Genomic DNA, 24,456 nt, shown 5'->3' on the forward strand with positions numbered 1-24,456 from the left:
AACTACCCTTCCTTATGCTGGGAGGACCTCTCTGCTCCCATGTGTAGGGAAAAGTAGCAGCACTATGCTTGAAGTGGAAGCAAAGAACCAGTTAACCGATCATGTAGACAAATTATATGGGTATGCTTAGAAGTGAGGTAATTCAACATTTTTTGCCGTATAGAAGAAGCCCTGTGTTAATGGCAAGGTGTGCTAGCTCGGTGAGTTTACCCCTTAGCATCTCTTTCTGCATAAGAACTGGAATAAAGAAATACGTCGACTCTGTGTGTGGACCGGATTATTGCACGCCGGGCATATGGACCCCTTTTTGTAACAACAGGGGGCAAAGGGGAGCATCCTCTCTGAGCATCATGCTCACACCTGCCCACAGGGCCCCTTCCGCCGCTGCCAGAAGCCTCCGGGACGTGGAGGGTAGGGAGGAGAGCCCATTGCCCCTTCCTCTCCCTCGAAGCCGGGGAGGCTCCCTGCAGCGGGGGGAAACGGCGCCCACCTCCCCCGCTGCTAAGGGCGGGGAGCGGGACCTGCCGGACTACAGCTCCCGAAGGGCTGTGGGCGCCGAGGGCCGGCGGCCTCGCTTCCTGCCTCGGCCTGGCATCGCCTGCGCTCCCGGCTCGTCCCTCCCGGCGGAGGGAGGCGATGGAGGGCGCCGGGGACGAGCCCCTGGTGCAGTGTCCCGTGTGCCTGCGGGAGCTGCCGGGCGCGCATATCAACTCGCACCTGGACCGATGCTTGCAGGCCGGGGAGGGCGAGGGAGAGGAGCCGGGCTTGTCGCCCCCCTCCAAACGGCCGCGCCTCGCCGCAGCCTCGCCGGGCAGCCGGGCGGAGGCAGAGCGGGATGACGCCGTCCCGGCCGCTGCTACCCCTGTCTTCTCCCTCTTCCACAAGGGCCGCGGCGGGCAGAGCCCGGGAGTCCCCGGGAGGAGGAACGGGGCAGAGCGGGAAGCGGCCGCCGTGAGGCCGGAGGTTGGAGGCTCAGCGGCGGCGAGCAGCGCGGCCAGCCTGGCGCAGAAGCTGGAGGGGAAGCCCCTGGCCGAGCAGCTGCGGCCTGACACGCTGGGGGACTACGTGGGGCAGGAGCGGGTGCTGGGAGCCCAGACCCTCCTGCGGTCCCTGCTGGAGTCCCACGAAATCCCTTCCCTCATCCTCTGGGGGCCACCGGGCTGCGGCAAGGTGAGTGGCACCGCTGGGCCCCGCCGCAGCACCTCCCGCCTGGACCCGCCAGCCCGGGGCCCAAGAGGGCGGCGGTGAGCGAGCTAACAGAGGTTCATGCCGTGCAGCCCGGGCTGGATGTGCAGGCCTTTCTCTGTTTCATGTTCCTTTCGAGGCTGGTGAACTTCCGAGGGTGGAACCTGTTTATTTTTCTAAACTCGCTTTTTTTTTTCTTTTTTCCCTTCTGTCTTCTCGGCTTCTGTGATGCTGGTGGATGTCTGCAAATTTTCTTTTGGGCGGCAAAAGCACAACCTGCCTCCTGAATAAAACAAGTGGCTCTCCTTCCCAGAGAGAACCCCAGTCCCTGTAGATTGCCCTTTGGTTACACGTGCCCTTGTTTATTTCACACAATTTCCATTTGGTAAATTCCAAATCGGTTTAACTAGAGCCCAAGTTTAGACAAGTTTAGAAACCATAGCAAAACACAGTTTGTGAAAATGTCTAGGAAATCTGGTTAAATTCTGGTAAATTGCTGCAGTTTTAGTAGCAATTTTTGCTTTACCTCAGATTCTGCCTCCTGAAGTAATGCAGCTCAGGTGTGAGAGGGAGCTAATAGCCCGGTGGCCACATACCCTTTTATAAACAAACCCTCTGAAAATGATCACTCTTTGCAGGAAATGGCTGCTGCACACTCTTGCCATGCCTCCTTAAGGTACCAGGGTCTGACCATGGTGAATCCCAGAAGGCACTGTGATTACACCACAGAAGTGAAGAGATCCACAGGTGTAGTGAGGGAAGGACCAAATTAATGCCTCAGGTGTGGTCAGGAGGGAACAATGAAAGACATGGCTTCCATTTTGTCTTTTTTTCTCTGTGTTCCAGGTTTCCCAGGGGCAAAGTTAAACAAGCAAGATATGGTTATGTCTGTCACTTTAATGTGTGCACAACACTAGGTTTTACATGTTTTATATATATATATGTACAAACATCTTAATTTTATGTGTGAGTACATGTGAGAAATAGGGGATAGGAACAACAATGAGTTAATGCTAGCAGGGAAGTTAAGGTCAGCAGTTTTCTCAGAATGACTGAAGATAAAAAGAGACTTGATATGTATGGTATTTGAATAATGCCAGTTAATCACAGTTAAGAGCAGGAGTGAGAATAATGGATAGATGAATACAGTTAGCTATGATGCAGCAGTATTTAGTCTGGATAGCATATACTTGAAAAGATGCAGCTAGTGAACTTAAATACTGCCACGTTCCTTAAAATGACAAGGTAATATCAGAAAATGAGAGAGCTGTGGAGATGAGGCAAAGAAGGGCTATTTCTGAAAACAGTAAAGGGAGGGTAGATGGACTGAAGCAGAGAGTGAAAGAAAATTCTTTAGTTAAAGGAATCTACCTTACTGAATGAGTAACATGGTGAAATGCCTTCTATATGTATTCATACTCTTGCCTTTGATTTTTGTCCCCTTAGAGAATAAAATAGTCCCCCTAGAGAAGCTTTTTCAAAAATGAGCTTGTAACAGCTTATGCTTGTATTTCAGGTGTTCTTTAGAAGCCTTCTGTGGTACTAAGACCACCTTTGAATAATGGGGTGATCTCTTGTGTGCCTGTAATAATATATCTTTAATTCTCTTTCTCATGACCTACTCATCTATATGCCTTATGCAGAGTTATACTTAATAAGCATGCTTCTCATAGAGCTCAAATTCTGCTGCTCAGCAGCCATCTGACCTGCCTCAAGATTGTGCCTTTTGCCCAGTCAAGTAACAGTTCAGTAATTTGTCTGTTACATTTTTCTCTCTCCTAGTATTTAAGCTGTTGGGAAACTTGATCACCTCTGCAGGCTATTCTTTATCAACAAACAGTTTGGAGGCTATGTTCTTTCAGCTAGCTCTTGTTGGACCATCTATTCTTGGCTGGTTCAGAAGTTCCTGATGAAAAAAGTTGAGCTTTTCCATTCACCCTTGCTTGTCAGTATTTCTAGGATGGTGCTAGAGTAGTTTCATCTTGAGGCTTCTTCTCCATAAGTCGTGTTCTCTGTTTCAGGTAAATGACTGAAAGCTCTACTCTTAAGTTGGATATTTTTAAATAAATTCCTATCCTTACAGATTTAACATGCAAGGCAAAATAGTCCCCCTAGAGATGTAAAAATAGTTCTGTGGTTGCCTGTCTGCCTGTCTGCCTCACGATTTGAGTTGTATGTATATAAGAATGTCTAACAAGACATTTAATGAGGAAGTAATTTGAAACAGGTAGAGAATGGACAGGTGCAAAGGAAGCCTGTTTCTCTTTTTATGTGAAGAATCACGTAGCTTAGTGCTTGAAACTTGGAAGATCTTGTGAAGGAGAAGTAAGTATTCTCTCTGCCTCAGGACCTGATTATCAAAAACTTCTGTCAAGTGAAGTCTCTTTCAGTGGGAAATAATGGGAAGTAATTGTACATTATGTAGCTTCAAATGTAACAAGCTCACGTGCCATGTTCTGCCCATCAAAGAATACCCTTAACATTGGAGGACTAGGAGTATAATTAGATATGTTGATCTAAAATCAGAACTGCTGTGTAAGATAGTCATAGGCTCCTTAAACCTCTTCACACTCCTGCTACCCATGGAATCTGGCTATTGCAGCCTATCTATGCTTTCTTCATTTCTCCAGCCAAATGCCACGCTACCTGATACTTCTTTGGGAATGGGTAGAGCAGGACTAAGTAAAAAACCGAAAGATAAAATAAGTGGAGATAGAATTAATCCTTGGGGGCAAATTTCAAATTAATTTATGTATAATTTGTCATTCTGGACCTTTATGATAAGTAGTAGTTCAACAGACCTTTTCAAAGGAAAAAGAGAATAATCTTGGCTATTAAACTGCAATGAATGCAGTGTTTCATGAAGGAGGTCAAGAGTACTTCTGGAGACTTTTATCATGAAAGTAATCAAGCTAGTGACCTGAGTAAAAAAACCATGCTTTGTACTGTTCTGCCCAGGTTGATTTCAGCTTCATCTGCATTTGAATATTCAAGGAACCACAATGAAAATTGAGAAGACAAAATCAGGAAGCTTATTTTCTTTTGAGTATTGAATCTTCCTATTTTAATTAAACATTATCTTTGTGCTTTTAATTTGTCATCCTCATTTCTTAGGAAACCCAAGTACTCTAGCTGAAAAGACTTTGAATCTTTGTTTTTATTTTTGTCACTGCTAAGTGTTGAACACAAGATCCTGTTTTCTGCTTTTAAGAAGCTGACCAGAGACAGGCCAGAAGAAGAAACACTACCTCTAAGAGATGTTATGGTTATTAACTTAGGAATGGTTAGCTTGTCCATTCTGACTATGCAAATTTTTAAAAGCGTGTATGAATCCTACTGTAATCTGAGTAAGCTGTGCTGTGATTTATGGTGCCTTAATGCAGGGATTTAGATTTTTGCTTGTCTGTCATGGGACACCAATTTTAGTAAAGAGTTAGTGGGGGGGACAACAGGGTAATTTGAGTACTGAATAATTTTGCTGCCACAGATAGGGTTTGAGCCTTATAAACCTGAACATTCTGTATTTAAGTACAGTAAACATTCCCTTTTACGCTTGCTGTTTCACAAGAAAAAATGTAGGCAGTGAGTGTCTGGAACCCACTCCCTACAAAAGATAAAACAAAAAATGCTGCTTTTCTGGGGTCTGTAGCTGCAATCCAGTACAAAGGTAAAATATGCCGTGTTGATATATGTGCAAAACGTTAGAAACCCCAGGAAGTGGTCTTTGACGTTTCCATCAAATCTTTACTGAATTTTATATTTTATTTCTAGGATTCCTTTGTGTTTCTTTTTTTGTTGTTTTTATTCAAAACTTTGAATATATGACACATTGAAGCAGAGTAAGTCTATCTTACTTATTTTGCTACCTGCATATTTATAACTGGTTCCCTCTAGGGTTTTCTATTTTGGTAATTCAAGTGATTACATTAAATGGCTATTTGATTACTTGAGTGTATTTCAAACTCTCTTTGAGGCCTGATTTGAACTGTTTGAAGTAATGAGTTCTTTTAATCGACTACCATGAGATTTTTAACTGAAAATGGGTTTCCCAAACAACTCTGAAAAGTGGGTTTGTCTTTACAGTTGCCTGGCAGAAGTCTTCGAATACATTGCACTTGACTTCGCTTATGCCAGTCTAAATCAGGAATAACTTCCAAGGTCTCTCTAGAAAAAGGAAATGCAGTTGTATTTGTAAAGCAGTTGGAATATAAGGAGACAAATTTGGATGAAGCAAATGAAGCACAGCTCCATCTCAGTAAACATTACTCAGTGACCTTCCCTCTGTTTGGTCTGACTTGGGATTCTGGAAATTCTGTAAAGCAAATGATGTTGTTCAGTGACACCTTAGTCCTCCGGTAGGCTCACAGGGGGCTGTTTGGGGTGTGAGGAACCAAACAAGATGGGTAAGAATAGCATCTGCCCTTATATAAATGCCAGCTGTGGCCACTTTTGATTGCATCTCTACAGACAGTGTCCCTGAGCCAGGTTCATCTGCTATCCTGACAGTATCCTTAAGATCCAAGTTAACTCATTGACTGTGACACAGTGTGGCAGCTTGAGTTCGGCTCAGCAGTGAACCTGGGACAGACCCAAGGTTTTTAATCTGCATCCCAGGGAACTGCTCTCCTGGCTGGCATCCAAGGATGGTCTCAATGTTGGTGTCTCACTCATGGCTGTGCAACAGAGCATGGCCATTCTTGACTGCTTGTCGACCACATCATGGCCCTGCTGCCTACTCCCCTTAACAAGAGGGTCAAGGGTGGAGAGAGGCTGTTTATGCCAATCCCATGTAAGCAAAGGCATGGAAATCCTGAAGGAGAAAATACAGGGAAATTCATGATCAGAGGGCAGCAGAAAAAAATCAGGGCGCCATTTCTGAACTCTGATAATGTCATTTGGACCCTATATATCTATATATATATAGATATATAGATATGCTAGGCTTGCGTTTAGCACCAGGCTATCAGTCATTTGTCATCCTTGCTTTAAAGATAATTCATATTATGGTTTGCTCTGAAACAAGCCAGTAAAAGCCTCTAGATGCCAAATGGATAATCCTTGCTCAGGAGCAATCGATGCTGCACTGCAGTCTGTACCCTTGCACAGATGTGTGGCAGATCTGCTTTGATCACCCAAACATGGCCTAGGAATCCATTCATAACCTTCCTGACTTGCCAGGAGAAGCATGCATGTTGGAAGGGCCCATCCAGGTGCATGGAGGGGTCTCACATCAGTGTGCTGCTCTGTGCTCCCATGAAGTGTAGTATGAATGTCAGCTCCTTGTGAAAAGGCTGCAAGAGGCAGGAAGGGCTGTGAGGCTTGAATAGAACAACTGTCGTGGCATGACTGCAGAACAGTGTAGATGTAACCTGAGAGACCATGTGTTTTCTGTGACTGACATCTACAGTAGCTTTTGCTAAATTTATACATTTTAAATATGAGTAAAGAAAGTCTCCATGAATCCCTAAGAAAAAAGTCTACCTGATCTTCCACAAAAGTGAGGGAAGAATGACCTGAAGTTTCACAGTCAACCTCCTGACTGGAGTCCTGGAGTCTTCTTGAGTATGATCTGACCATCTAGGCTAATCCTTTTTTTTTTTTTTTTTTTTTTAAATTACATTTTCTAAAGAGAGCTAGGCTGTGCTACTTCAGTTGTGGAGAGGGCCTTGGTGAGCTGATGCAGTGGGCATAGTTTAATGGCCTGATAAAGAGTTGCAAAAATGAAAAGGCCACATTACTTCTAAGCAAGTCATGTCAGCCATCGAACATCAGCATTTTTATGCTGATGGATTAATTTGGACTTGCTTTTTACTATTTTTTTGAGCCATGGGAATGAGATTGCTTTAACTGTTGCCAGCACAGAGAAAAGGGAAATAAGTTATATTCAAAGAGATTTGCCCACTTAAGGAAGCCTGTAGATTTACAGAAAATTCTGGGCTCCTAGTACAAACATCCTACTAACCAAACCAGCAAATCTGATTGATTTATCTGCTCTGACATTGAGAAGTGTGCTTGAAACTGGGGGTGCTTTTAATTCATAAAAATTGATGTGAAAAACTGAAAGACAAAATAGCATAGTTCCTGGGAGCAGGCTTGTTTGTTTTGGTTGGTGTTTGCTGGGTTGATAGGCAGGTTTTTTCAATTTCAGATGCTTGTAGCCTTTAGGAAATGAAATTCTTATTTGTGCTGACATGAAGACAGTTCCAGGATGATGGAGGAGAGATTCAGTAGTTAAGTATTTGTTCGTTGGGTAATAATTGATCTGGAAATAAGTGACCATGGGTTCAAGTTGGAAGTGTCACTTACCAGTCCCTTGTGGATATGATTCCACATATTTCAGAATAACTGCTCGTGATGGGGCTTCTTCAGCCTGTCTAAACAGGTAAGTCAGTAAGGTCTTGCAATTTTCAGCATAATGGTTGAGATTATGGAGGCAAGGTTGGGTTGGATAGTTTGTTGGGATAATGGAAGAGAACTGAGGATGATTTCTGAAAGAGGCAAGGGTGTTACACTGAGCTTTGTAAGGTGTAATTTTGAGTGAAGTTAGCAAAAAGTTATCTTTGAGCATCACTCATGTTCTCACTGATATCAATACCACTTAATTTACAGGAAACGTTACTTCTGTTCCTCCCCATAAAGGAAAAAAGTAATCTAGAGAAGAAACATGCAAGAATAAAAGTAGAATAACAAATTGTCTATATTTCCTCTTCTTGCTGGTTATGCAGATTCTGATACATACGTATTTATTCATAATAAATGGCAACATCACTATTTTAAAAGACTTTTTTCCCTAATATAACAATCAAGCTTACTTCATTTTTTTTTCAGATAATGAAAGCTATTCTGTGTGTTTTCTTCTTCCTTATTCCATTTCAGATTTTTAATTTTTTTCTTATCCCTCAAATACATTGCCCATTAAGCTAGTGAGAGAAACTAAGGGTTTAGCATGCTGGTTTCAGTTCCTCAGTGCTAGTACCTGCTAAAGTCTCTACTGACATACATGTTCCCTAGGTTGTAACCTGATAGTAGGAAAGGGGAAGAAAACAATATTACCATTTCCTTATTTTTTTTCTTGAGATGGTATGAGAAAAGGCAGCATTAAAAATTGAGCTAGTGGGAAATAAAAGGCTTTCAGAAGAATGGGGAAATTTCAACCTGTACTTGATGGGCAGTTTGACATTTTAAATGATTGATTGTGCAAAAGAGAAGGAAGAGTTTGTGAACATACCAGTCCAGATCCAGCACTGCTTTTGAAATGTGGTGTATGTTCTTATTGCAACTTTTGTTGATCCAGAAATTGGCAAAGCAGAAGAGGCACATGCTAGCTGAGAACTGTGTGGCAGTTTTCATTTCAAGTAGATTCTTGGTCTCTGCTTCTTTTTTTTTTTTTTTTTTTTTTTTTTTTTTTTTTTTTTTAAACAACTACTGTCTATCTAAAGATTGTATGAAAGATCTGACTGACAGAAAAATACAGTAATTCCTTCTCTTTTTGGCTAATGAGTATAATTTTCTTTAGTAGTATTTACTACTTGCAAAAAATGTGGCATCTTTGACTTCCTCCTATTCACTACAGGGTATAATTGATTGAAAGATAAAAGTTCTCTCCCTGGGTGTAGAATAGTAGTGATCTCTGCAGTCTTCTAATGCATCAATTTAGCCATGTTCTTAGACTTACACTGACCATAACGAGTCTCTTCACCTCTGTGAGTACCAGGATGCAGTATGAGACAGAAGAATACCCACTTGGTATTTTTTCCCCATTGTTATTGTTCCCTCTCTCACCACTGCTGCTTTTAGAGAAGGAAGAGGTATGTTCTTCCCTTTTCATTCTCAGATTTCATGTACTGGCAGTTTCTATGCTTTCGGTGATTTTTAAGGCCTGGGTACATACTTTAAAGGCACATTCTGAATCGAGGCCTTTTATTTGTTTGGTTTTATTTTCTTAGCTGAGTGTCAAAGATAGTTTAAGTTTCAACTTTTTTTAATTATTATTATTTCCCTGTTCATCTTTCAGGCTTTCCTGAGAGTGCTTTCTGGCATGTCTTGCCAGTCTTCTTCTGCAGCAATCCAAGGAGGGAAATGGTCTGGCTGGTGCTTTGAGCTTGAGGGGATGAGAGTTGTGTAGCAGGAAGTGAAATTATACCTCTTCTGAAGGCAATCAGCAAGACTTTACTAAACCTAAAGCAAGAATAAATAGTGATACATCCTCACCTTTAGCCTCCCCTTACCCGTCTTGGGCTGGTTGCCATTTCAGAGGTATAGAATAGAGACAGAGCAGTCCTGGTAGGGCAGTGAAAGAGGTCCTGCCAACTCCACTGGTAGCTGTTGGTAGATTTTTTCTTCTTCAACCTTCTTGCAAGAGGATCAGGTTGGCAGCACCTGCTGCATTAACCTCAGTACTTGGAACATCTTCTGAAGTGGTTGTGTCAGCACCTGTCCTGCTTCTCAGCTGCTGAGGCTCTCCTGTCTTCAGTCTCCTCAGGCTCCTTCTTTAATAGAAGAGTGAGCTCAACGGAAGATGCATCTGGTTTTCTCTAGAGATACTTGAAAACATGTCCCACTCTGCTTGGGACATGCAGAGACATCTGCCTTTGCTAAGGATTGTGAAGGAAAAATGGAAAATTATGCCTGTGATGTGTTCAGGTGTGATGAGTCTGTCTGGGAGGTAGTACTGTAAGTGGCTTCAGTGCTTTGGTAAGCTCAGTGAAGGAGTTTTCAGTAAGGAAAGAATAACAACATACCTGCTCACTAAAACCAGCAAACAGTTTGTTCAGTCAGCTGAATTTTCCTTCCCTCCGCCAGCACTTAATTACTGCTGACTGCTTAGATGTAAAGAGTTACATTTGCTTGAGTATGCATAAAATTATTCATTGCTAACATTGTTGTGCTTTAGTAGAGAACTGCTTTCTGATTAATTTCATTTGTATGTGCAGTGGAGATAGAGAAGATTTAATCAACAGCATTGTAGCTTTGCATTTCTCTAATGTGATTGCCCTATAAACTCTTCTGCAGGTGTCTTAGGGTAGCCCAGCTCTTTATACATTAAAATACTCAACAAAATAACTGCGCACTGAAATAGCAGTCAGCGTGTCTGTCTTCTGTGACAGAAATTTATTTTGGCAAAGATTTTTTTCTTCTGTGGCAAAGTAGACAGCTGTCATTGCTGGCCTTTTCAGTATTGCAGCTGAGTAAGTGCGGTAAGTAAAAATGCAGGCACTGGAAATACAGCAGTGGAATTGGCAGATACCTCTAGCAGGAAGTTTTTAAGTCTTCTGTGTGCTAGAGTAACATGAACTAAAATACCTTATTCTCTCAACTGTCATCGCTGCCCATGTGTCCAGGATATATTGCTTTGTTCTTTAAGTATTTCCTTCAAATTAGTACTTTCCATGTCCAAAATTATGTTAAAAAAGCTTTCTCCTGTTGCTGTTTCAGACTACACTTGCACACATCATAGCCAACAGCAGCAAAAAGAATGGCACGAGGTTTGTGACACTGTCAGCCACAAGTGCCAAGACAAATGATGTTCGAGATGTCATCAGCCAAGCCCAGAATGAAAAAAGACTCTTTAAGAGAAAAACCATCCTCTTTATTGATGAGATCCATCGTTTCAATAAATCTCAGCAGGTATTATACTATGCCACTATGTCAGCACTTCTGTAAAATTTTCCACTTTGCATTAAGATGATAGCTTACTTAGGGCTTCTGATTTTAATGTTAATGTTTTTAGTAGATGAATTAGGGAGAAGCATAAACATTAAAACTCATAACTAACTTCCAACCAGTGTTTAATTATTGGGATTCAAAGATTTGATATAAAGGTTGACTTATGTACTGGGATTTATGTGACATTTTCTGAAATTTTATCCCTGCAAAGTCATGCAAGTAATGTTTTCTGTACATATCTTCCTTTCAGCCTCCTCCCTAGGGATAGCGTTCAGAATTACCTTTAAAAAGGTCTGAATTGTGGATGTGCCTAGAATGTTTGTTTTAATGTTGTTCTCTCTGAGAAAAGAGACCAAAGTACTATAAAAAAAAACAAAAAACAAGCAACACCACAGCCAAACATAGAAAGTTTGAATTCTGTACCCTTCTCTAATCTATAGTTTTCTGTGCCACCCTTAGGTGGGGTAATATACCCTAAATTTTGGTTCAAAGAGTATTTAGAATTACCTTCACTTTGTGTTATATTTGATAAGGCATTTTCATTATATCTTATGTTTGGCAAACAAGAGACCAAAGTCACATAAATAAACTAAAAATTTGAGGATTTTTGTCACTATTTCTTTTCAGCTAGTAGGTCCATTCTCAGTACAAGCACAAGTTACTAAGTTGAACAGCCCGTAATGTGCTGTGTGTATCAAATCAAATCCTTCAGGTAGCTGAGCAGATGAGCTTCCTTGTCACTCAGGTTATTTGTAATACCAACCAGGTACCCAAAGACTCACAAGACAAAAAATGTAGCCTACTCACATGGAATGTTTCAGGTTGTCATTGATAGAAATCAGCTTTTTCTGCTTCCCTCCCATCCTCAGGATACTTTTCTTCCTCACGTCGAGTGTGGGACAGTGACCCTGATAGGAGCCACCACAGAAAACCCTTCCTTCCAAGTCAACGCCGCTCTTCTGAGCCGATGCCGGGTGATTGTCCTGGAGAAGCTCTCAGCTGAGGCAATGGAAGTGATTCTGATGCGGGCCGTCAGGTCCTTAGGGGTCCAGGTTTTGGGCCAGTGTGAGAAGGACAGCAGCTCTGCAACTGGCAGCAGCAGCCAGAGCTCAGAGTGAGTACTTTATGGGCTGCAGGGTGTTAACACACACAGCCTGGGGAATTGACTGCCTGCCAGGGAGAGAACGAAGCAGTTGGGGGGTGGGAAGAGAAACCCTAGCCACTTCTGATAGTAAAGAAAAGAAGTGGCAGCATATGGCAGGGTTGGGGGGTGACAGGAGAGAGAGAGAATTCAAAGCACTGGCTCTCCCTATCCAAAACAATCTCAGTGTCTGGATTAGGAGAGAGTTTTATACTTGTATCTGCAGTTCCTGACTCACCCTCCCAGGATATTTAAATCCATTCTGCTCTGAGGATTTGCTGTGAAAGCCTGTAACTGAGTCTTGATCATGTCCTAATGTGTGTTACTTTCGCTACTGGTTGTAAAAGCATCGTGTTACCATTAAGTGGTCGATGGAGCATCCCCTCCTTAATTGGTTTTGAAGTGCCAGACAAAAGTTTGTTGTTTTCTGAGAATTTTTTTTTATTAAAACCAGAGAGGATACCGCTGTGCTTTAGTTGCAGAACAAGTGCTGCAGTATGTTTTATAGTATGCTGTGGGGAGAGGGGAATGTTGTTCTGAGGTGTTAAAAGATTGTTTCAAGATAGACTTTTGTTTTTCTGTCCTCTCTGTTGTCCCAGCCAAACAGGGAACATTTGGGAAAAAATTAGGTCCAGATCTCTCCATAAGGAGTGTTATCTGCCTTCTGAAATGGCTACCTGGCAAATAAGAGTAACCTTTAGTATGGCACTACTTTCATGCAAGTTATCAGAATTCTTTTGTGTTGATGCTTGTATGTAGTCCTAGTAATTTATTGACATGGTAATTGGGATGGTACTCTATGAAATAAGTGAGAGGGAATCCACTTTGTCCTTCAGCTTTATCACAGAATATGAACAATGAGAACCACTAACCTAAATGCTGATGTCAGGACAGGGAAGGAAAGCTATTACCTTTTTATTTTTAGGATACCCTGCCTCATGGTTTACTCATTTGTAGCTTTTACATATTGTGGTAATGTGAATTTTAGACAAGAAGGCAGTACTGCATGTCAGCCTTAATGTAATGTCACAGCTGTGGTTGTGGCTACACCCTTGACTGGGGTTCAGAGTGTTTCCTTTCTGTACAGGATTAAAGTACAAGGCATAGTTTCAGCTGCAGTTGTTTGGGTTTGGGTTTCTCTGGACTCTGTGTCCGTAACCTTCTGTTAGCTGTGGATGATTTAAACAGAATGGTGGTGCTTCATCAAACTGAAGAAGTCTGGCAGACAGACTGACAGACTAGCACAGTTTCAGAAATCTGTCCATAGAGAGAGAGGGCTCCACTCCAATAGCTAATGTGGGAGCCAAACTTTTGGAAATAAAAATGGGGTTCAGAATTCGAGTGTTTGTTGCAGTTGTGTGTTAAGTCTTTCTTGTCTTTCCTTCTACTACCTGCTTCTGGGCTTCTGGTCTGTAGTTGATCTATACTGGTGCTGTTGAGTTTGTTTTTTTTATCAGCCATCCTGGCACTTACTATGGTTCCAATTTTGGACTCCTTGTTAATTCCTTCTTCTTTCTGCACTGTCCATACCATTTCTGCTTCTTCATTTCCTCTCCACCTGCTGCTGTCCTGGAACAGCTGTGTCTCATCTTTTTTCTCTTCACCTCCCTGCCTCTCTGAAGCAGGGCTGTCATTAGATGCAGGCAGGTAACAGTGTTCATGCTGTCTTGAGGGATAAATGAAAGTTGCTAATTACAGTTGAATTGGTTGTTCACTGTGCTCACATTTGTTCCATAGTTGGAAAAAGAGCTGTAAGGCAGCATGTTCCCAAATGTGGGTCATGGCCACTTTGAAAACGTTGCAGAGATCTAGGCAGAAGAAATGTGGTGTGTATTGAATTTTGGATTTAATTCCCATTGTAAGCCTCCTTTCCCAAACCACAGAAATGTAGTATGGAGTCCTGTATGTGCTGCTTGGCATCAGTTTATCAGATGATCAGCGTGCTCTACCAAACTTTGTTTCCTTAAATTTTCTTGATGACTTTTTTTTTTTTTTTAATCTTGCTTCCACTATTCCTGCAGGTTTCTGATAAGGTTAGGTCACCTGGCTTCTCTCTCATCCTTCTGTGGCCTTCACTTGCTGTAAAGCTGAAATAGAACTAGCAGGACATGTTGTCTACTTTGATATCTTTTTCTTTTTTACACCATCACACTCGTAAAGCTTCAACAGTCAGTTTATGACAATATAACACAAAGCACAGACTGTCATAAACTTTATTGCTATCAAATTGTGCCTCTTAAAACCTTCAATAAATGAAGCTGGAAGACCAGGGAATATGAAAGGAAGAAACATACCCATGAAGAAGAAAAGTAAGAAGTCAGTCTTCAAGATGCTTTATATTGCTGAAGCTATTTTTGTGCTTTGTGCAGTTTACAATGTCTCAGTAATAGCACAAACTGTTCCAGGTATACACTGATAAACTCCATTTGTACTGTGTCAGTGATGGAGGAAATAAAATTGTTATTTTCTTGTATTTTTTATTTTATCATTCAATGGCTGCCTGCAGGCATTCAGACTTGTAATTGAAGTCAGAGTAAACTGGATGGTAGATTAATGTATTTGAAGTTAGCACAGAAGGCGCACAGCTGAGGGAAATGAAAGGATCCCCAGTTTCCTGTTGGCAAGCCTGGGCATCATCCCATTCAGCTTGTTAGTGACTGTATTACAAGTACTGACAGGTTTTGAATTCACTGGTTTGTAAATCACAGTGTTGAAGATTGGCCTCCTTTGGGCATTCAGTGTTCAATACTTTTTTGAAAATTATTCCCTTTTTGGAACATTGAGCTGTTTTCCTTGCAGGAAAACAGAGTTGCTGGGATGAGAGGTAGCATTGAAAAACAATGCTGTGAGGCAGTGAGCCGTGCATATCATAGTGTAGTTTTTCAGATGAATAACTGTATTTTCCTGTAAAAGTGTTGCCATTTGTCAAGGAGTGATGAAGAAAGAAAGTTGCACCAAGAAAGTAAGAGTGATTTATATGTGCAAGAAGTACTAGGTTCTTTATCTGATATTCTGGTCAATTATTTTTAAATCTTTCATCGTGTAAGTTCTGCTTGCTTGGACTTTCTCTTGTGTTTACTCTCTGATATGGCTTACACCCTCTTGTCATTGGATCAACCCCCATGGTGTTGTACACGTTTTATGCTTCTTTCCACATCCAGTTATGTTTTGTTTTGGCTCTTGGTACAGACTGTCTTGAGGGTATGCAGATGAGGAGTTGGAAGAAGGATTTATTATCCTGTAGTGGTAGTTTTCCATTCCTTAAGATAGTGTATCACCTTTAGCTCAGTGAGTGATGGATCCCTGGGTGTCCTTTTTGGCTTGTTTATGTTTTTGTTTCCAAGTATCATCAGTTACAAGATAACAACATTGAGCACTGGCATCCAGTGGGTGTTCAGTGTTAATTTTGGAGAGTGAAAAATACATGAGATTGCCCATCTGCAAGAGGATCAGGAGCTTGGGAAGTGGTCAGAAAGCATGAGAGTTATTCTGTCTTGCAGTTTTAGGGTGTGCGGAAAGTGGGTGAAGTGGAAGGGTGTAGGGCACTTGAGCTTCTGAAGACAGAATGTGCTTAAAAATGTAAATACAGTGAGTGTCTTTCAGAAGCCAAAGGTATTGAAATTGTCAACCTTATTTTGAAATTAAGGCCCTGCCTAGTGAATCATCCATTAAATCACCCAAAAAATGGAATTTAAGATTTTAATTCCTCAGAAAAAATAACTGAATTTAGTTATTCTCTGTATAAAGTATTGGTTTGAAAAAATGAGTGTGAATGGAGCAGAGATGATGGAGCAGGGAAGCACTGTATTATTTGCAATGAGTGATTCTCAGAGTGTTCTCTGTAGGAACAGCAGTATGTGGAAATCTCCATTTGTTCCTATTCTGGATGTCATGTTACTGTTGTAGACATGGACTGGCTCAGCTTAATACACAGTATGTTATTTGCCATGGAATTTCCATTACCTGTGTTGTAGCTTGAACTTCACCATGGAAGTGGACAAGACCTTTGTCTGTGACCATATTTTCTGTACTTCATTGTGCATGTTCCTGTAATAGTAATTGCTTGTGTAGAGTCAATGGGGCACTTTGAGTCCTACAGTGAAACTGAAGAGGCAGAATTACAACTCAGCTTTCTTGACCAGCTTCTCATTAGCTAATAAAAGGCAAAAGGGGTCTGAGGCCTCAACTTTGTTTGGGACAGACAGAGCTTCTTACAACATAGGAGCTGCCTTTTAGTGCTCTCACCACTTTCTCTCCACTTGCAGTTGCTTAGTGCAGTTGTGGATATTGGTGTGAGGAAGCCTCAAGTGTGTGCTATTATACTGTGCAGACAGCTTAGTCCTTGCAGGTGAAACCTTCTCTTTAAAAAAAAACAAGAGTGTAGAATGCATATATGCTTTACAATTGAAACATACAGTCCTTCCAGTTGCTACTTTCAAAAGAACACCTGGTAACAGCTCTTTCTGCTGGTAGTTAGTTTAAAACCTCATGTTACTTACTTCATATTTCACTACATTCTCTCATGTGTGTTTGGATAGCTTTCTGCCTTTCATTTCCCTTTCATTGTCTTTCCAACAAGGAATTTGAAGTGCTAACTATGAAATGCTGATGGAGTAAAAGCTTGTAAAAGGCCAGCTGACTATGCCAGAATTGTACTCTAGCATAGCCCTAATCTAGTTTCAATTGAACTTAATGAGATGAGAAGAAAGGGGGCTAAGTTGAGAGCTCATGGCCTACTGGTTTCATGTGCAATTTTGTATTTAACATACATTAGGGCAGGAGGAGGAGGGGTTGGATGCCACAAAGTTTTCCCAAAGTCTGGAATGCTTACCTGTGACAAAATGATAAACAAACAATACTTAAATGCAGCTGCCTCTGAAACTTTGTAAGAAAAGACCATCTCTAGCATAATACTCAAGGTGAGGAGCATGATGGGGGCTAACAGTGTATGGTTATTTTGTTGCAGGTTTCCAGTGTACATAGAGGAGAAAGCTCTCAATACTCTAGCCTACCTTTGTGATGGTGATGCAAGGACTGGACTGAATGGACTTCAGTTAGCAGTTCAGGCCAGATTAGCAGTGGGGAAGACCACTCCTTTGAATATTACCAAAAGTGGTCCTACAGATGGCATTCTGATAACAGAAGAGCATGTAAAGGAAGGGCTACAGAGATCTCACATCCTCTATGACCGAGCAGGTGAGTACTTCATACAGCTCCTGGGATGCAGCATTCTCAAAAGCTGATAGTCTATATAATTTCTTTTTCTTCTCCCCCTTTCATACCAGTTGCTCTGGTGAAACAGTGGTTGTACTGAGATTTAGCCAAAAAATTACTTTTTCTCTACAGTGTTTCTGTACAGTTTGTCTACAGGCTCATGCAAAAATTTCTTCCAAACAGGATTTCCTTTTACTTAGGAAGTGTAGCTTAACTGACAGACACATTTGCTCCTCTGTAAAATGTTGCATGGTAAAATTTTTTTTCTTTAAGATTTTTTGAATTTTATCTTTTTTAAGAGTATTGCAATTTTAAAGACAGAATATATATTTTAATGATGATATTTGTTCTTGAAGGGTTGGAAGTCTTCAATTGCACTTCTACTCCTTTGGGACTCTTGGAATGCTTACTTTTACAACAGTATGTTATGTGAAAACATAAGTGGTTTGCTTTAATTTTAGAGTTGCTTTTTTTTATTGTAGTTTGCTTATGGCAGGTCATGTAAATCTAATTGCATTTAAGGCTTCCTAATGTGATAGCCACTCGTGCTAAGTTTGTGACCTGGCAATGTTTGGCATTGCAGTAGTTGGCCACTATAACTTCTTATGTGAGAGAGTTACAAATGAGAGAGTGAATGTTAAAGGTAGGGTGCATGTTTACTCTGCATGTAAAGGAATATGCTAGTTCTTCAGCAATACTTGAATCACTCTGCGGTACAGTGTCAAACAAATATATACCAAGCAGTGTTTGGAGCATTAATTGATTTTTGTTTTGCCACTGTATCTGATATGCTTGATATACTGTCATTACTCAAAACTTGTGATGAGAGATTTCTCGAGGTTGTTTGTAATATATATTCCTGCTTCCAGCCTTCTTGCTGCAAGGAGAAAATGAGGGCCTTTTGTTGGGAAAAAGTCATCTGGGCAGATGTGGGTATGATGGCAGCTGAGAAGTCGAGGCAGGGAGAGGGAAAAGAAAAATTTTATGGGGTCTGTGTCAGGAACAAATCAGGATGAGGAGGAAGTTGAGAACTGGCCAGTTGGCTGGTGTGAGTTTCTTGCACTGATGGGTCCCTTATGTGTTTGCTGTCGCCTTGTGGCTGCTGTCATGCAGAGCTCTTTGCTGTGTCAATTGCTCCCCTCCCTCCTACACCTATTTGCTCTGTTAGAGATGGCACAGAGTGCCTTTTCCTGAGGCTTGCACCAAATGTGTCAGCTCCTTCTCTGAGGGTGCTTTATTGTATTGGGTTTGTTGGGGTTTTTTTGTCAGAAATTTTCAGTGATGGGTAAAACGTTTGAAATTTTTGATTGTATGAATGCCAGAGATCCTGCCAGAGATACCATTGTAGCAGCAGCTTGCCCAAGCATATGCCTTTTACAAAATTTCTGTCTTCTGTGGAGAAGAAGCTTTGTCCACACCACTTTTGTCCACAGTAGAGATAACTCTTCTTTTATGAACAAAGGGCTTCTGGATAGAAGCTGCAGTATAAATAAAAATATTTTATTGCATGTTTTAGCTTACACTTTTTGAGTCACAGTTGTGGTGGTAGAATCTGCATCCCTCTATATAAAGTGCTTCAGCCTCATGAAGTGGACAGACATGATGCTGTCTAATCATGATAAAAGCAGTGTATATTTGAGTGTAGTGTGTTCCTGTTGAAAGCACCAATTAATTGATCAGTATTCAGTTAGAGTTGTTTAAATACAGGGTTTTCATTTTACATAATTACTTAGTTTTGATCACTTTTAAAATTCACCAAATATATGCAGTTGGGCATTCTTGTATTTGCTTTCAACAAGTAGTCCAGGAAGGAAATTATATATAATCTAGTCATTAAGCTGTTGTTCTGATCTGTGTGCAGACATAAAGACAAGATCATTGCGCAGATAATGTATGCATTTTAGCCCTATGGACAAAGACACAGATCTAGTTAGATTTCGCTGCCAGCAGCCTCCTGCATCCTGTGCAGTATGGGAGGAAAAAAACTATTTGGTAATATTTTAGCTTTTAGTTTCATTTTTTTAAACGTTGTTTTTTGAAGAAAATGATGCAGCAACAAGATTAAAGTTTAACTGCAGGTGGGCACCAAATAGATTTTTAAGAGAGTTATATTGTCTCCTTTTCTTCCTATGTATTGTGTCTCTCTGGTAATACTGATATAACAGCAAATATCAAAGATAAGTATGAGAATAATTGCAATATTTTGTCTCACAGTCTATGCGGCAACTTTAGTTATGGTAAAGACTGGGAAAGTATTAAACTGAAGTTAATTTATTCTGTAATCTGGAACATGGTTATTTCTTTCTCTTCTTTGGAAGATAAAAGAGAAGGTATCTCAATATGTAATGTTTTTTTGCCAGCTTTTTTGTTTTCTGCTGGAATAGACTGAGAAGTCTTTTTATCCATGCAGTTGGTCTAGTCAATCTTCCAAGATTTTTTCTGTCCTTCATCGATGAGCAGTTGATGTTTAACTTTGGTTAAGACAGAAAATATGAGACAAGCAGTGATTTTACTTCTACTCACTACTTTGTTACCAGGGATTGCTTAACAACTCCAGATATTAATAATGGCTAGTGAATGAGGCCTTTTCCCTGTCTTCTACCAATAGGACTTGGCATAAATCAACATCTTAAATTAGCTGGAACACTCTTCATGAACACATAAAACAGTTCAGGGGTATAAGTCAACAAGATTTACACATATGTATACACTAGTCACTGGGAAATTCTGTCTTGCATAAAGCCTCTTATGTAGTATCTTGTTTCTCTTTGGAAAGATATTTACCTTTGTGGAAACTGCATAGAGCAAATGCATTTTGATTCCAAAAACAGTTTAGAGTTTTGATTTCAAGAGATATCCTGGATGCAGGACAGCAGTGGTAGATATAGTAGCGTGTGCCTGTCTCTCAGCTGAATTGATGAGGCCAAAATCTCTGTGTTTGCTAAGCAGACTGAGAAATAGAACTATTAAATAACTATATGAAAAACTTTTTTTTTCTACTGCTTCTGGTAACTGACATAGAATATGTCAGAATATGTGAAACAAATTTTGTTTTTAAAAAAGAAACATTCAACCTCTTTGTCCAATGCATGTAACTATACTTAGTCTTTGATTGAAACTGCATCTAAAGTACAGTGTTTCTGAAGAATTCCCAAGTCTGGTGCTTAACTATTGCAATTAACTTTGTGAGGAAGGAGGTAAAGGCAGAAAATTGTCCCCTTTCTCAGCCTGCGTACTCTGGAGTCCTCTGCAGGTATGTATCTCTCGTTCCAACCTGCTGAATTCCTTCTGCCTCCCCAGCTGGTATCCCCAAGTATGACACTTTACAGTGTAAAGAAGCACTCCAGAAATAAAAATGTGGACGAGTGTGTCCTCTGGAGATATTTAAAGGCTACCATCCTTACTTTTGAGAGACCAAGAGACGCCTCTTCCAAGAGGACGATGCAAGTTCAGCTGCTTGGGTTTCTGATGCTACTAACCCAAGTGTTGTGACAGAGCAGGGACACGCTGTTTGTGTTGGCACCAGCAGTGACTGCATGCCACGGGGCTCTTTGTGTAAAGTCCCAGCAAAAATAGCTGTCTGCCTGCCCGCATGTGCCGGCAGTGCATGTGCTGAATTCCCCACAGAACCACACTGCAGCATCAGCAGCAGCACAGGGAGATAGACCCAGATTCTGACCCGGGAGGTGGAGATCTTTCTCACTGTGAAAGGACCAGTTGCAGCAGTATTAGGCCTTTGATTTTAAAACTCATGCATTTGGCCTTTCCTTTTGGAGGGCCTACGAGCAACAGCGAGTTACGGCGTGGCCCTCAGACTGTAAATCCTTTTAGCCGTAGGAAGAAGAGAAATATTAACAGATGGCTGAGCATGCAGCCAGTTGCTTTTGTAATTCACATCTAGCTGCGAGTCAAGGAATGCCAGGAACTTAAAAAAAATTTAAAAAGTAGATTATGTGAAAAGTTTAACAACAGTATTGCAGCAACGTGCGCATTTAAAAAAGATGCCTGTAAATCAAAACCAACTGCACAGAGAAAAACTGCAAGCAGGAAGGGTCTATTTCAGGATTTGTAATGTTGACCCTCTATTTTTAACGGTAGTTTTAAAAGATATGTGGAATGGCTTTGTTTGTCCTTGGAATCCATATCTAATCTTAATTAAACTTTATTGTTAAAATTCATTGAAATTCAGTCTTCCTCCTCCTGTAGTAGTCTGGCATTTCAGATTTTGTTGTGGGTTTTTCTTGGGATTTTCAGGACCTTCTTAGGAGTGCAGTTCAAAATTGAACTCAGCATTTCCTGGGGGTCTGCCAGAGTTGTGTGCTGTGATGCTGTTTCCTCCAGATCGTGTGATGTGCCATCATTGTATATGCACAGCAATGTCTCTGTTTTTTACCCTGTATAATACGACAAACTGGTACTTGATTTACTGTACCCTCCCATTTTTAAGTTTTAGTTGATGTGAAATTTCTTTTTCTAAAATATCAGTACTGTAATAAAAATAGTACTGAATTGTTCTGATTCTTGTTGCCTTCTCAGAGCTGTGTGCAGTGGTCAGTGGTTTGTAAGTCCTCATACTTTACAGTTAAGAGATATTTATATGGAGTGTTCTTCCTAACTGCTTAATATATCTGTATTTTTTAATATTAAACATTAATAAGGTATCAAATCCAACAGCCTTGCATTATTTAAAGAACACTCTGCTTTTCATCTGCAGTTGCTGTTATGCGTATGAAGTTTGTGGAACGATTCATGTGGCAAAGCATGAAGACGTTGAGATTAATGAACACCATAACCATTTGTACTTGGAAAAGCAGATTATGTGTACCTGCTGTGATCTAGTAAAATATGTTTTGTTCCCTTAAATACATTTCATGTAATTTCCTCCTAACAGCTCTGTGTATGTCTTCTCCCCTATTCTAAACAGGAGAAGAACATTACAATTGCATTTCTGCCCTGCATAAATCTATGAGAGGCTCAGATGAAAATGCTTCCCTTTACTGGCTTGCTCGGATGCTTGAAGGTGGTGAGGATCCACTCTATGTGGCAAGGAGGCTGGTGAGGTTTGCAAGTGAAGATATAGGTCAGTATTTGCAGTATTTCATACTATGTTGAATGAAGACCTGCCAAACTTCTGGTTTCCAAAAATTTTAGAGAAAAAACAACCCCAAAGCTGCTATATGCAAAATAGGTAGAAAATACTGGAGTGCTTCATATCCAGCAAAAACTTTGTATATGCAGCCAGAGACCTATGTGTGGTGTCATTGTGATGATTGCCTGTTGCAGGAGGAACAAATATTTTTTAGGTCAGATTTTAGCAGTGTTTTAAATATGGATTCTTTTAAACTCTGATTGTAGGTCACAAGTAAATTTGTGTCACAGAGAATGTGTATTATAGGGATGTGTGGTTTTTTAATGACTCTGGAAGGTAAATGCCCACCCTGACTTTCAAACCTCAGATTTCATAGCTGGCTTCCTAGTTGTAAGGCATCTTCTTAACTTACCCAGAGTAACAGATGCACATAAATAAGGGGTGAAGGGTTACGAGATCCAGGGAAGCTGTGTTTACATAAAAGCATTTTTGCATTTCTTTTTCATTTCCAAGAAGTAAGTGAATTATACACTGCAGCTGCTGCTCAGGCTGCCACCGTGTGGCAACAGGTTCAGTCTGAAAAATACCTATGATTTAAAACTGTCTTTTGTGCAGGAGATAAGAGAGAATGCTGTGCACTGGGGGACTGTATCTTATGTACTGCAATGTATTGTACCAGAAGTTTCAGCATCTGAGGAAGCAGTTTGGAAGTGTGCATAGATAACCTTTCAATGTAAAGGAGGGGAAAAAAATAAAAGAAACAATAAGTAAAGTGAACTGACTTTAACCTGCTTTTGTCTGATCCCTTTTTGCAGGGCTGGCAGATCCTCTGGCTTTAACACAAGCAGTTGCTGCTTATCAAGGCTGTCACTTTATTGGAATGCCAGAATGTGAGGTATAAGCTTCATTAATTTGAAGTGCTGATTTGAAAGTGCTGCAAACTGTAAAACTTACCTGTAATTATAATAAGAAATGGAGATTGCTAGGACAAGACAAATTTAGTTACTTGTTCATTCTGCACACCCCTTCTTTGAAAGTGAGAGTAGTTTGAAATACAATTTACTCCATATTTATTGTTAAAATCTGGTATGTGAACTAACATAATTTTCCTATAATTTTTTCCTCGTTGTTAAAAAGAAAATAATATATTCTGATATTCTAAAGAAGCTGTTCCTTTCTAATAGGGAAAATCAGGAAGACCTGTTTTGTTAAATAATAATATTAATTTAAAAATTTAATTCCTGTCATTCTACACAAACAATTTGAATAATTGACCCTTTCCCAAAGAGCCTAGAAGCAGTCATTTAACATTTTCCCTTCTTCTGTTTCCAGGTCATTCTAGCACAATGTGTAGTATACTTTGCTAGAGCACCAAAGTCTATAGAGGTGTACAGAGCATATGGCAATGTCAAGGAATGCCTGAGAACACACACGGGACCTCTGCCACCCGTTCCACTGCATCTGAGAAATGCCCCAACAAGGCTCATGAAGAACTTAGGCTATGGTAAAGGCTATAAATATAATCCCATATACAAAGAACCTGTTGAGCAGGATTATCTACCAGAAGAGTTAAAAGGAACAGACTTCTTCAAGGAACGAAAAACGTGACCACCGTGCTTGGAATGGGGTTTGATTTTATGACTCAGACATTTGTACTGGGTTTGAAATTTCCTGTACAGTTTCAGCCATCTATTATTGTGGTTGAGAGTATTAAGCCACTGAGCCTTTCAGATACTTTTTTATCCTGGTTTTACTGCTGTTATTCTGAAGGTGTTTTGTAAAGCATTGCAGTTAGTGTAGAAATACAAAAGTAGGATTTATCAGCATTGTGCTCTCACCCTCTGGTTCAAACAAAATGGAGAAGAAATCTGAGATTCGTATTTCTGGCTCTTTCTGTGAGGCAAGGAATATTATTATGCTACTTTTTAAAATGAGTATATATTTCAGATTCTGAGAATGTTTATTTTCTGGAAAAAAAGTAAATTGTATTCTCTCTGCTAAAATACAGTAAAAAAAATTACAGTGTAATTCTTGTTCTTACGATGTTCCAGAGATTAATTTTCTACATCATTTATTGAACCAATAAAGCTGTTGAGTGATGTCTGTGAATTTCTTTAAATACACTTATGACACCAGTGTGATTTTGAAAGTGTGAGGCCCC

At 40.5% G+C, this 24,456-nt stretch overlaps 1 protein-coding gene across 1 annotated transcript; it reads left to right on the top strand.

Annotated features, from left to right (window-relative positions):
* Window positions 1–563: 563 nt before the first annotated feature.
* On the top strand, window positions 564–24,398 carry WRNIP1 (WRN helicase interacting protein 1). The gene is made up of 7 exons (XM_030445581.1): window positions 564–1,170; window positions 10,621–10,812; window positions 11,721–11,965; window positions 16,959–17,188; window positions 22,131–22,286; window positions 23,111–23,190; window positions 23,628–24,398. The coding sequence occupies exons 1-7, from the start codon at window positions 637–639 to the stop codon at window positions 23,901–23,903; spliced, it is 1,713 nt and encodes a 570-aa protein (XP_030301441.1). The 5' UTR covers window positions 564–636; the 3' UTR covers window positions 23,904–24,398.
* Window positions 24,399–24,456: the final 58 nt, after the last annotated feature.

Source organism: Calypte anna, chromosome 2 (assembly GCF_003957555.1).
Source record: "Calypte anna isolate BGI_N300 chromosome 2, bCalAnn1_v1.p, whole genome shotgun sequence".
Taxonomy (NCBI): domain Eukaryota; kingdom Metazoa; phylum Chordata; class Aves; order Apodiformes; family Trochilidae; genus Calypte; species Calypte anna.